We start from the raw sequence: 14,366 nt of genomic DNA on the forward strand, positions 1-14,366 counted from the left end.
AAATAGTCCAAACTATAGAAAAAGGCCGATCTGTGTTGACTGCTGTTCCTAGCCAATGGGAGAAAAATGGAATTTTATACTGGCCAAAAAAACATGAAAAACTAAGAAGAATAGAAAATTCAATTCCTGAAGAAAATTGGAAAACAATTAATTGTATCTTAAAAAGATCAAATTTGTCTAATTTTACACAGGCTGAATCAGAAATAGATGATATGAGCAACCTTTCTGATACCGAAACAGATAATGACAATAATCGAATCTCTAAAAATTACGTAAAAAGCTCTACGAAATACAATAATATCAAAATGGATCAATCCTATAACGAAATGGCAAGAGAGTGTTGTGTGGTAAGTACTGTAGCGTTTTTAATTTTTTTTTTTATTCGAGATATGGGGTCTCAAAGTTGAAAAAAATTGACGTTGGTCAATCGAATTTGTTGATCTGGCCATTTTTTTTACCCTAGTGCACTGGTAACTATCTAATAAAAAATAATAATTTTTGTATCAAAAACACAAGAATTAAAAATAAAAATCTTTTTTTTTGGTAATTTTACATAAACAAAAGTAACAGTACTTTTTATTTTCGATTCTTTATTTATTCAAAAAAAAAAAATTAAAAAAAAGATAAAAAAAAATATATTTTTTTTCTGGCATCAGTGTCGTGTATTCTATCATCCCTGAGTCGGGCGTTGTTGACCAACACAACACCCTGTATAAGTAATCTCGGGTGTAATTCAAGTGTTTTGTTATTGTTTCAGCAGTCTCAACCGCAACCCGTAAATGAAAATTTGATAACACTAGAAGACCCATTTCTACACTCAGAATTTCAAACATCGCAAAACACCATTATTATTAATCATACTCCTTCAACTATTTCTACTACTGTTCAACCAATTTCTCCAAATAATAGTATGCCAATATCAACTGAAAATAATGTTGTACCAGTAATTAATGGAGAAACCCCACTTGTGACTGAAAATAACGAAAATAATGCTGTTCCACCACCTGGGCAGGATACGACTAATGAGATCACTATATATGAAGTTCTAGCTACAATCTTGCATAAATTCGAACAGATTCAAGAAGATATTAAGACACTATCTGGTGAATTTAAAATTATTACTGAGAATCAGCAAGCTCTTTTTCAAAATCAAAATAATATGCTACTGAAATTTGCAGAAAGCCAAACGCAATTTGAAGAATTTGTACACAAGTCTTATGCCTCAACGGAAAATACCAAAAAACATGACGTAAAGCCTATTAGTAACAAGAAAGACTTACAAGAATTAGAACTTCTCTTAGCTGATCCTGATTTTAAAGCAAAGTTTAGAAACACTTTAGAAGTCGGATGTAGCAAGGGTAAAAAAAGAGGAACAACTAATGCATATGCCGTTATTGATATTCTATTTCAAAGAAGCTTTTTGTGTGAATGTTCTTGGACTGGTGGATCCAGAACAGAGGGGTCGAAGACTTGTCTTAAAAGTTTTACAAACATTTTCGATTTATTTTTCTCAGTTCTTCACGAATCAGACCCTGATTTTATTTTGTTAATTGATTTGTTAATTGTTTCTGTGTGTGACTAGCAGAGACTATCAGTTTCCTCTTCGATATCTTCAGTAATAGACGGCTTCGTAGATGGCCCTGGAAGTGGCTCGTTTGATGGCATCATAGAAGTTGACCCTACACAGTTTGCTGCGGGTTCATGTTGTGCTTCACTACCATTTGGGACTTTTGTAGGAGAGGGTGGAGCTATTTTAGTAATTTTCGTTCTTTGTCTCATTGTGGATGTTCTAATTTGTTTGCTGACAAAGCGTGCTCTCGCATTTTTTAAAATTGATTTTAAGAAGCCAGATTGTGAGAAGTTCTTAAACTCACTTCATTTGATTGATCTTGGTGTAATGAAACGATTGTTGATGGGATGGAGAGATGGGAACATTGGTAAATATCTTACCAAGTGGTGCAGCAGAGACATCGAAAAAGTGAACAAATTCTTGTCTACTTGTCTCATGCCTAAAGAAATCCACAGGGCTGTGAGAAAAGTTGATGTTCTAGCCCATTGGAAAGGGTCGGAATATCGAACCTTTTTTTATTATTTAAGTATAATTATACTTAAAGATACACTACCAACTCAAGCTTATTACCATTTTCTGCATTTGTTTTGCGCCGTTACAATTTGTTCGAATGAACAACATTTTAAATTTCTTTCGATTGCAGAAAAACTATTCGAGCAATTTGTAGAATTTTTTAAAAATATATATGGGAAGGACTATATCTCCAGCAACATACACAATTTAACACATATTGTTGACGAAGTAAAGAAATATGGGAAACTGCAGAGCTTTAATGCTTATCCCTTCGAAAAATAAGTTGCATGTTATAAAAAAATTGATTAGACAAGGAAATAAGCCTTTGCAACAGGTTGCTCGGCGTCTGAGTGAAAGATTCTATCTAGAAATTGGAAACATGAATCAAAACCAAACTACCTATCCGTTCATTAAAAAAAATCAAAACAAAAGTGGATCCAAAGCTAGACAACTTTGTTTTGACTCCTTCACTTTGTCAACTCAAGATCGAAACAAATGGTTTATAAGTGAAGAAGGGCATGTCATTGAATTAGAATCAATGAGCACCAAAAGCGAAGATAACACCAAAGATATTTTAATAAATGGATATCGCTATGAAAACATTTATGATGTTTTCGAGGAGCCTCTCAAATCATCATATCTGTTTATTTACAAAACGGATTGTAATAACTGTAATAAAATTAAAGTGGTCTGTGAAGCATCAAAAGTAAAGTGCAAATTAGTTAAAATTGAACACGACTCAGAGCTATTTTTTATACCTTTATTACATACGCTGTGAAATAAAACAAAAAGAAAGACAATGTTGTAGTTTAATTTTACTTCTCTTTATTTTTACCAATCATAATAGGTTCTTATTAAAATTAAAAACAAAAGAAAAAATTCAAAAGTCTCTTTTACATAATTTGGTTTGTAATATAAATCACATAGAAATCAATTATTACAACAAGGATACGAATTAAACGTAACTAAATTACTACGTGAATTTGTACTACTTAAGTACTTTTTGTTGTAACTTTTAATTAGAAACATAAAAAAATTTAGATAAGTTAAAGATAAATTTGTTTCTTCCTTTAGAAAATACAAAGAAATAAGTACAGTGCAACTTAAGAGAATGTTGAAAATTTTATAACCTTTCTTAAACATTTTTTAAAAAAATACAAGAAGTGCGAAGATTCATGCTAGATAAAATCATCAAAATATCTCTCTCTAATCAACATTACCTCACTGAGATCAGCCTCCTCCAATAACGAACAATTAGACACTTAATACTTATCAAAACTAAATAGAAAATAAAAAAATATCTTACAATTGAATAGTTTATTTGAAAAACCTCATAAGTATTTTTTTGACTGGAAGGTATCTTTAATATAACAAGTTGAATACACATTTTCTTTTACACTTATACAGACACTGATATTTTAAATGTTTATAAATATAAAGTTTTTTCATAACTTTTTTTTTTTAACCGATCGGACGATTCTGACTATGACGTTTCTCAAATAAACGACCCATTTGGTTTGACATAAAAATCAATTATGTTGTACATACTAATACTAAACGTAACTATAATATGACTACGTATTTGTACTACATCAATCACAGTTCTTTTTAATTGTAACTTTTCATTAGACACTTACAAAATTAGATAACAAAAATGTTTTTCCTATCTTTGGAAAGTGCAAAAAAGAACAGTGCAACATTACACCTAAAATTATGTCAGAGATGATAAACCTTGAATTGCAATGATTCAAGCTTAATTATCATCATATTATCTCTCTTAATCTCTAATCAACATTGTGATGTGGGGGATATACAAGGTGTAATTAAATGGGTAATACCATCTGAAACCCAGTGACAGTACTCATGAAACTGGACAACTTTCCCTAAGGAACTTAGCTCGATGTGAAAAAAAAATTACTCTCATACAAATTTCTCAATCAGAGCCCAAAAAGAAAGTTGTTCAGTTTCATGAGTACTGTCACTGGGTTTCGGATGGTATTGCCCCTTTTGTTGCATTAATTAATTTGTTAATTGTTTCTGTGTGTGACTAGCAGAGACTATCAGTTTCCTCTTCGATATCTTCAGTAATAGACGGCTTCGTAGATGGCCCTGGAAGTGGCTCGTTTGATGGCATCATAGAAGTTGACCCTACGAAGCCAGATTGTGAGAAGTTCTTAAAAACAATTTTAAAAAATGCGAGAGCACGCTTTGTCAGCAAACAAATTAGAACATCCACAATGAGACAAAGAACGAAAATTACTAAAATAGCTCCACCCTCTCCTACAAAAGTCCCAAATGGTAGTGAAGCACAACATGAACCCGCAGCAAACTGTGTAGGGTCAACTTCTATGATGCCATCAAACGAGCCACTTCCAGGGCCATCTACGAAGCCGTCTATTACTGAAGATATCGAAGAGGAAACTGATAGTCTCTGCTAGTCACACACAGAAACAATTAACAAATTAATTAATGCAACAAAAGGGGCAATAACATCCGAAACCCAGTGACAGTACTCATGAAACTGAACAACTTTCTTTTTGGGCTCTGATTGAGAAATTTGTATGAGAGTAATTTTTTTTTTCACATTTCGAGCTAAGTTCCTTAGGGAAAGTTGTCCAGTTTCATGAGTACTGTCACTGGGTTTCAGATGGTATTACCCATTTAATTACACCTTGTATATCCCCCACATCACAATGTTGATTAGAGATTAAGAGAGATAATATGATGATAATTAAGCTTGAATCATTGCAATTCAAGGTTTATCATCTCTGACATAATTTTAGGTGTAATGTTGCACTGTTCTTTTTTGCACTTTCCAAAGATAGGAAAAACATTTTTGTTATCTAATTTTGTAAGTGTCTAAAGTTACAATTAAAAAGAACTGTGATTGATGTAGTACAAATACGTAGTCATATTATAGTTACGTTTAGTATTAGTATGTACAACATAATTGATTTTTATGTCAAACCAAATGGGTCGTTTATTTGAGAAACGTCATAGTCAGAATCGTCCGATCGGTTAAAAAAAAAAGTTATGAAAAAACTTTATATTTATAAACATTTAAAATATCAGTGTCTGTATAAGTGTAAAAGAAAATGTGTATTCAACTTGTTATATTAAAGATACCTTCCAGTCAAAAAAATACTTATGAGGTTTTTCAAATAAACTATTCAATTGTAAGATAATTTTTTATTTTCTATTTAGTTTTGATAAGTATTAAGTGTCTAATTGTTCGTTATTGGAGGAGGCTGATCTCAGTGAGGTAATGTTGATTAGAGAGAGATATTTTGATGATTTTATCTAGCTTGAATCTTCGCACTTCTTGTATTTTTTTAAAAAATGTTTAAGAAAGGTTATAAAATTTTCAACATTCTCTTAAGTTGCACTGTACTTATTTCTTTGTATTTTCTAAAGGAAGAAACAAATTTATCTTTAACTTATCTAATTTTTTTTATGTTTCTAATTAAAAGTTACAACAAAAAGTACTTAAGTAGTACAAATTCACGTAGTAATTTAGTTACGTTTAATTCGTATCCTTGTTGTAATAATTGATTTCTATGTGATTTATATTACAAACCAAATTATGTAAAAGAGACTTTTTAATTTTTTCTTTTGTTTTTAATTTTAATAAGAACCTATTATGATTGGTAAAAATAAAGAGAAGTAAAATTAAACTACAACATTGTCTTTCTTTTTGTTTTATTTCACAGCGTATGTAATAAAGGCATAAAAAATAGCTCTGAGTCGTGCTCAATTTTAACTAATTTGCACTTTACTTTTGATGCTTCACAGACCACTTTAATTTTATTACAGTTATTACAATCCGTTTTGTAAATAAACAGATATGATGATTTGAGAGGCTCCTCGAAAACATCATAAATGTTTTCATAGCGATATCCATTTATTAAAATATCTTTGGTGTTATCTTCGCTTTTGGTGCTCATTGATTCTAATTCAATGACATGCCCTTCTTCACTTATAAACCATTTGTTTCGATCTTGAGTTGACAAAGTGAAAGAGTCAAAACAAAGTTGTCTAGCTTTGGATCCACTTTTGTTTTGATTTTTTTTAATGAACGGATAGGTAGTTTGGTTTTGATTTATGTTTCCAATTTCTAGATAGAATCTTTCACTCAGACGCCGAGCAACCTGTTGCAAAGGCTTATTTCCTTGTCTAATCAATTTTTTTATAACATGCAACTTATTTTCGAAGGGATAAGCATTAAAGCTCTGCAGTTTCCCATATTTCTTTACTTCGTCAACAATATGTGTTAAATTGTGTATGTTGCTGGAGATATAGTCCTTCCCATATATATTTTTAAAAAATTCTACAAATTGCTCGAATAGTTTTTCTGCAATCGAAAGAAATTTAAAATGTTGTTCATTCGAACAAATTGTAACGGCGCAAAACAAATGCAGAAAATGGTAATAAGCTTGAGTTGGTAGTGTATCTTTAAGTATAATTATACTTAAATAATAAAAAAAGGTTCGATATTCCGACCCTTTCCAATGGGCTAGAACATCAACTTTTCTCACAGCCCTGTGGATTTCTTTAGGCATGAGACAAGTAGACAAGAATTTGTTCACTTTTTCGATGTCTCTGCTGCACCACTTGGTAAGATATTTACCAATGTTCCCATCTCTCCATCCCATCAACAATCGTTTCATTACACCAAGATCAATCAAATGAAGTGAGTCACATACAGGGATGTCGTCTACCATGTCGATATTAAGTTTTAAAAGGGGAGAATCTATCTTATGATGTTCTTCGTCCTTTTTTGATCTGAAGTCTTTGTCATTTCTTTTCGGGCAATCAGACCTTAAAAATGTGACAGTGCGAGATAACTGCGAATATTCGCCCAAAACAGTACATTTGAGGCAGCCATGCTTGCCGTTAAAATTTACAACACCTTTTATAAGTGCTCGAGCTGGGGAGTCACAAATAAAAGCCCTTACTTTCACTGGAGCAGTTGTATCAATTCCTGTTGGTTGCAGGGATAACTTAAACCCACTTGTAAAAAGGTCATTGAGTTCTGATATCATAGGATCTAAAAAGGCATCCAAATTTAATGGTTTGCTATCCCCCGCGTATATTCCTAGAAATTTATAATAATATTAGTTTTAGTAGAAAAATAAAGAATAATACCATTAATTTAATTAATGTTAGGTACTTACCTATAACCAGTGGAGGTAAGCTGGGAATTTCAAAAATACTGCAAAGTATTGGCCAAAATTGTTGTCTGGAGCTCTTGTAAAGTGGTAAGCCATCGATATTAATATTCAGTGAAATATTATTAGGTAAAGGTACACCAGCATGTTCAAAAACTTGAGTCAATTGCTTCTTTAAGCCATTATGCCAATAATGTCCAGTACCCAATGCAGTAATTTGTATTTCTTGTCTAGTTGTTTGAAGAAGTGTGCGAGCATCCTTAGGTAAAATATTTTGAAATCTATTGTTCAATATTACAGAAAGTTCATTATATGCTGCATGCGATAAATTAAATTTCATGGCCCAAATTTTAATTTCTTTTCGCAACTGTAGATTTTTTTCATATTCCATTTTCTCCTCGTCTGATTCACTTTCGCTTTCAGGCATTTCACTTAAAGAATCTGTCTGTTCTAAATTTTCAGTACTGCTTTCGCTCTTCGGTTGTACGGAACCATCATGCGAACTGCTAGTTCCAACTTCACCAGATCCAGTCAAAACTTGTAAGGACTCCAGTGGCTTTTGTGCTAACTCACAGTATTTTTTATTTACTTTTCGTCGATATGCTCCACTTCTTTTGAAACGCTTCCATTTATTTAAATCCATTTTCTTAAAATGATTTCAGCAACTCAATATTTGAGGTTATGTTAAATACTTAAAAGAGATGTCTTATGGCTCCTGTAAGATAACATGATCTTACAAAAGCCTTAAAACATACAGATTGGACTTAAAGATGATTGCTTTTACAACAGTTATAACAAGAGTAAAAGCCTTATGACACACTTAAGAAGATGCTACTAAGAAGGAATACACTTCTAAGATGCTTTACTAAGTGTAAATATTGATGAAGACCAATTAACCTTATACGATGCTCTTGTAAGGCTTCATCCTTACAAATGACTTATAAAGATTTCTTACAGACGTCTATAAGAGGGCTTAGTAAGTTTGAATGCTCTTGAGTGCGAATTGTCTTTCAACATGCCTTTGTAAGATAAGTCCTCTTAGTCAGGATAGATATGTCTTTTATAAGGTCTTATTCTTATAAAAGATTGTTTATAAAGCCATTTTGCTAGTTGGGTAATAATCTCATTAAGTTACTCGAAATATGTTTGTTACTCCAAATCTCCATCATCACTGAACCGATTTTGGAAATTATTTTCTTGAGTCGGACTTAATGTACGGAACCCTTGGAACGCGAGTCCGACTCGTACTTGGCCAGTTTGGTATATACAGATTGGTCCAGTTTTTATCAAAACTCATTTCTGATGATGGGATCCACGAGGAATCGTGGGAACTCGTCAAATCTTAAAGGCCTCATACCTCATAGTATTTTGTGTTTTTATCAACTGTTAAGGCGCTAATGAAACATATTTATAAATAGAAAAATTGAACTATATTGCCACTCATTTAATATCTACTACATTACACATGTAAATGGTTGAAAAAAAGGTTCTTATACCGTTTGCGCTTGTGGTTAGTTATGTACTGACATTGAATTGACCTTTTTGACATTTGTCATTATAATTTCTTATGTACCGTCTCGTACATATTCCCAACCGCAAAAAGGTTTATATAAACTATAGTTGTTATTGAACTTAACTATCTATTGGTAGAACACACACTTTATATATGCATATGCTTGTTCTTATGACAGACCGTTTAGGTGTCCTTATGGAAAGTGCTCTAACTTTTCCATCGACTCCGGGGAAGACCTCTTCTACTCTGGCCATGGGCCACCTCAAAGGTGTGACATTGTCATCCTTAACTATGTCTAAAGTACCTACTTTTATATTTTCACAATCTTCACTGAAAAAAATGTTTACTGTTTTATAACAGTAAGAAATTTTACAGTTGAAATAACGTATATTACATTTCCAATTACCTATTTCAGTCAGTACGTATCACTGTTTCAAAACAGTAACATGTAAAACAGTAATTTTAATTCATTAAACAGTAGTTCTTACGTATTGAAACAGTAACTCTAACGGCTTACCGTAATCAATAGCAAAATAATAGAATCAGTATTCGGGAAATTTTATGAAAAGAAACGGAACCGTCTCATGACCGGTCTCATGCCTGATGGCCTACCGTGAACACCGAAATTCGCAAATAGCGGGCATTTTTCTCTATCACCCTAATTACGCCATAATTGGAGTACTTAAAGAGAAAGATGCCCGCACGTTGTAAGTTGTAAGTGTCAAGAAGACTGAAGTTCTGGTCCTCGACACAATTGCCAATCCGCAGGTTGACATTAAACTCGGACGGGACTCACTTAAACTAGTAGAGCAGTTCAAATACCTGGGTAGCACGATTACAGCTAAGTGCCACCTTGACAACGAAATTAACTGCAGAATAGGAGCCGCTGCAGGTGCGTTCGGAAAACTTCGTTCCAAGGTGTTTCGGTCACACGATATAAAGCTTTCTACTAAAATAGCTGTATACATGGCTATTGTCCTGCCGAATCTTTTGTATGCCTCAGAAACGTGGTGCCTGTATCGTAAGCATATTCGCTCATTAGACAGCTTCCATCTGAGATGCCTTCGCGAAATTATGGGCGTCCATTGGTCTGACCGTGTTAGAAACACGGAGATCCTTAGGCGTGCCGATGTCGCTGGAATAGAGGCCTACCTAATGAGACGACAGCTACGATGGTGCGGTCACGTCTCCCGCATGTCCCAAGACCGAGTCGCGAAACGCATCTTCTACTGCGAACTGCAAGATGGAAAGCGCAAACAAGGCGGCCAATTCTTGCGGTTCAAAGATGTGTTGAAACGGCATATGAAGAGAGCTTATATAGAGCCAACGAAGTGGGAGAGTCTAGCCAGTGACCGTCCACGTTGGAGGCATATTGTGCAGACTCAGGTGCGTCAGTTTGAAGCCAGGCGGCTCACAGAACTCGACGCTAAGCGCGACGAGCTGAAGGCCAGACCACCTGCGGCCATACTTTACAATTATGTCGGAGGGGTGCTGACTTGCAACGAGTGTGGTCGTACATTTGCTGCAAAAATTGGCTATATCAGTCACCTGAGAGCGCACCAGCGACGCTCTCAGCGGTAGAACGCAGTCGCTGTGGTCGAAAACGGCTAGGAGATGATGATGATGATGATGATGATGATGATGAATTGGAGTACTTAAAGAGAAAGATGCCCGCAATTTGCGAACTTCGGTCTTCGTGGTAGGCCCTCTGATCGCGAAGTGCACCCGCCGCGCCAGCTATATATTACTTATAGCGGATGCCCTTAAAAAAAAGTTTATTCGGTAAATATTCGGCAGTGCGAACCGAACTATTCGGCCGAATACGAACATTGAAAAATATGCCGAATACCGAAAAATTACCGATTATCGGCCCATCTCTCTCTAGTACAAATTGCATTACATAATGTGATCGTTGTTACTATTGTTAGATAGATTTTACAGTACATCTGGTGCTCCATTACGACACCCTATGCTATAATAAGCACATTACGTAACTGCTCTGTTATACTAAATAGAACAATATTTACACTAGTTCTTAGTCTAATATTTATATTTTGCATGATATTCTAATGTCAATTTTAAGGCGCTCTTATAGACAGATTTTAGGTTTTTGAGGGGGTGAAGCAGACGAAGTGGTAAAGCAGGCAGGCGGGCGCCCCGCGCGCCGCGCTCGCAGCAAGCCTACGTCCTTATTCTGACGCCATCCGTATTCTGGTTTGTTAGTTCTGGGATCTTTTCCGGAAATTTATATTGATTATGATTTAAACTTAATGAAATTAAAAATTTGATAATTATATATAATACTAGAGTATACCGCGGCAAATTGAGAACCTAGTAAAATGATACCAAATCGTTTTGTGTCGAAATAATATTACTTACTAATTCAGACAAAAGTTACAACTGTCTGCTTTAAATCATATATAGATACCTATTCAAAACTTAGTTGACCTTAAAAATGCAATAGAAGTCAATTTCGGGCAAGTAGTGAAAAAAGGAAGAATACTAGCAAAGCTAAGTAATTTGTGGAAGTGAACGTAAAAAGGTAGCATGTTTTTGCTGGTATTGAGATAACTGAAAACATAAGCATAATAATAAAAAGCGTGTTTGAGTGAATAACGCCTTTTTGATGGCTATGTCGCCAGTCGCCACTTTGGGACCTAGTCTAGACTACCTTCTTGACAGATATCAAAGTCACAAGGTACCATTTGAATAGACTAATTTTTACGAAAAAAAATGTACCAATTTATATTAATCCATAAATTTTCCAAGAACATGAACTTAATATGTTTAAAAACATACAAAAAGTAAAAAAATAAACAATTTTTTTGCGGAATTGACTTAAACTTGTACATGAAATTCTTCTTACAACCTCAGGAATACGTGGTTAAAAAAAATCCGTTTCCTCACGGGCACTTTTTATGACTTAACCTTTGAATTTTAAGCCCTACGTAGAAAATTAATTAACAATTACCTCCAATCATAACTTTGTTTTGTGGTGGTAGTCATTTTTAATAAGGAAACTGGAAAACTGTCACTGTTGCTAGGTTTGATTAGTTAGGTGCATGTGGCGAAATGCATAAACATTACAATAATTTAACAACAACAAGGACAACTTCAACAGAAGGACATGATGTCACGATCCTCAGCATTGAGGGACCAAGAAGAAGAAGACAATAATTTAATTGTTCTATTCGAATCGCTATTCGAAATACGCTAAATACGCTTATTTAGTGCTTATTCTAACGATATATGCTTCAATATATACTTTTATACATAGATAAGCTTAAATAGTTGAATTTGTAATATTCTCTAAATCCGCGCTGAACACCCGACGGGGCCCGCCACGAGACTACTTTTTACGTTTTGGCTTCTGCCACTTGAAGGGATATACTATAGGCCTTGACTAGTGATTCATTTCAAAATAAACTATTTTAATATATACATATTACACATAAGCACCCTAATGCAAAAATGAAGAAAATATATTTTTCGAAACTTTCGATCGATTTTTCCACTTATATTTTGTATTGGCAGGAAAAATAGTAAAAGCATATCACAAAGACATAACAAGGTCCAAGGTTTTAAAGAAGAAGGTAAAATTGGCTGAGACCTGAAATTGACGGCAGAGTGTCATCGAAATTTATACTTGAAAAAAGAAATAAAATGTCACCAGTTTTCATTTCATACAAAACAGAAATAGCATGGTATAAAAGTATTATACCAAACTTTTACAAAGGACTTTATGTTTAACATTATCAAAAATGGAATTTAGTGACATTCTTGAATTTACAGAATAATTAACCAGTGAAATAAAAATATTGGCGAGAGGTATAAATATATACGAACTTCCGAACCGAGTACTTGCAAAATTTTGAATGGAATTTGAAGGGTAAATATCACTCCTGCTCACCTTACAAAATAAAATAGTTGATAAATGTTGTAAATAAAGTCTTAAGTGTATACCATATGAAAATTAATAAACCAGAAATACCAAACAAATTCAACACTTATAACATAAACTATTACAGCCATTTGAGCACTTCCACAAAAACGTGAAATGGTACCTTTCACTAAGCACTATTTAAATCCCTCATATTTAAATCCAGTATATCTCCTGCATCCTGTATGTGTTAAAAATGAAGCTGTTCCAATATAATGACTTATATAAATGAAACAAGCGGATTAACTTTATTTGTTTACGTTTAAAAATAGGTATTCAATTTGATTATTACTGTAATAGCCATTTAAAATATTATTTTACCTAAATTGATAATTAAAAGTAGGTACCCCTCACGAAATAAGTACTACTGAATTTTATACTTAGCAGTGTTTTTTAAAATGTACATGTATTTTACCTTCCTCGTATTAAAAATGAAAAGTAGAGTGTTCAACTCGGGTGCAAGGCACCATTTCATCATTTGGTTAATCGTGGCTGTATGCCGGACAGATGCGTGTGTAAAACTTGTCAAAAAAGATAATATGACGGATGGATGTCTGAAATGTCACCGTATTTAAGAATCAATTAGCTAAAAAATTAGTTTTTTCTTCGTAAGAGTGATGAAAACATTGTGTGTATAACATATTTGTGTATTTATAGTGTGATTATCCATTTTATGTAACGTCCGCTAAACTAGCACAGGTCCGACGCTGACAGTGGTCACGGGCGTACTGGCGTACTGACGGTATTGCCGCGCAGGGTAACGTTTAGTAGACAAAATGTTGAATTCATAATTATGAATGAAAAATTTAACGCACCGATAAACTGACATGCAAAATGTTAAAGTTACTTAAAAGCTATTGAATGAAGTAAATTTCATATTGATATTCATCATAGTACTTCTAAAATATCGAAATAAATACAGTTTTAAGCATATTTTCAAAGCAAAAATCTATCGAGAAAAAGATGAGCCATCGTGTTTCTGACAAGCATACGGCTAGTTCAAAGACTGAAGTTATACATACTAGAAAATAATCGATGAAATCCTTGTACAAGCCTGTAAATATCGATTTAAACATAGCGCATTTTACTATACACCGCGCCTTAATTCTAACTATAATTGTAAATTGTGACCATATCTAATGTTAATAGCATAAAATAACTCTGTTACTTACCAATAGTGGAAGAGCGGTATTCTCTTAGATACTAGCACAATTATATGAACATTGTATGCGACCAAATAAATATTTTTTTAATTAAAAAAAAAGATACGATGAATGAAAAGACGGTTAGTATTTTTTATTATTATTGAATCACATGTTCTGTGCTACAAACAACAACGTAGGTATACATTAACCTGGGTCTCTATTGTTTCCCATAAAGTTTTAAGTCATAATGTATTGTTTGTCCGCATTTTCGTTAGTCATAATTTGGTTTTTCTCAGAAACGCGTAACTTTTCAGGATTGCCATAAAACAAACCTAACCTATCTATAGGATAATCTAAGGAAATTCCTGAAAAGTTAACGGTTTCAGAGTTATGACTAATGATAATATGACTATCATTACATTATGACTTTCAATAATTATGTCAAACAAAGGAAAGGAAGGGAGGGAAGGGAAGGGGGGGGGGGACTAAGCTCCTGAGTCCTTTATAAAGCCAATAA

The 14,366-nt window shown here is 33.6% G+C and overlaps 2 protein-coding genes across 2 annotated transcripts; one reads left to right on the forward strand and one right to left on the reverse strand.

Annotated features, from left to right (window-relative positions):
• Positions 1–444: 444 nt before the first annotated feature.
• Positions 445–1,582, forward strand: LOC133525352 (uncharacterized). The gene has a single exon (XM_061861636.1). It carries the CDS (start codon positions 911–913, stop codon positions 1,580–1,582), a length of 672 nt encoding a protein of 223 aa, XP_061717620.1. The 5' UTR covers positions 445–910.
• Positions 1,583–4,130: 2,548 nt separating this feature from the next.
• Positions 4,131–8,043, reverse strand: LOC133525353 (uncharacterized). The gene is made up of 3 exons (XM_061861637.1): positions 7,258–8,043; positions 6,277–7,178; positions 4,131–4,256 (listed from the first exon to the last, which is right to left on the reverse strand). Exons 1-3 carry the CDS (start codon positions 7,892–7,894, stop codon positions 4,131–4,133), a joined length of 1,665 nt encoding a protein of 554 aa, XP_061717621.1. The 5' UTR covers positions 7,895–8,043.
• Between the last annotated feature and the right edge of the window lie 6,323 nt (positions 8,044–14,366).

The sequence above is a fragment of the Cydia pomonella genome, chromosome 14 (genome assembly GCF_033807575.1).
Source record: "Cydia pomonella isolate Wapato2018A chromosome 14, ilCydPomo1, whole genome shotgun sequence".
In the NCBI taxonomy this organism is placed as follows: Eukaryota; Metazoa; Arthropoda; class Insecta; order Lepidoptera; family Tortricidae; genus Cydia; species Cydia pomonella.

What these genes read in the sequence shown, in the direction of transcription:
- LOC133525352 (XM_061861636.1), top strand. Translation starts at nt 911, where the DNA reads ATGCCAATATCAACTGAAAATAATGTTGTACCAGTAATTAATGGAGAA.
- LOC133525353 (XM_061861637.1), bottom strand. Translation starts at nt 7,894, where the DNA reads ATGGATTTAAATAAATGGAAGCGTTTCAAAAGAAGTGGAGCATATCGA. An exon ending in CTTACCTCCACTGGTTATAG is followed by an intron (nt 7,179 to 7,257) that starts GTAAGTACCTAA and finishes ATAAATTTCTAG; the next exon opens with GAATATACGCGGGGGATAGC. An exon ending in CCTTCGAAAATAAGTTGCAT is followed by an intron (nt 4,257 to 6,276) that starts GTTATAAAAAAA and finishes ATTGTTTTTAAG; the next exon opens with AACTTCTCACAATCTGGCTT.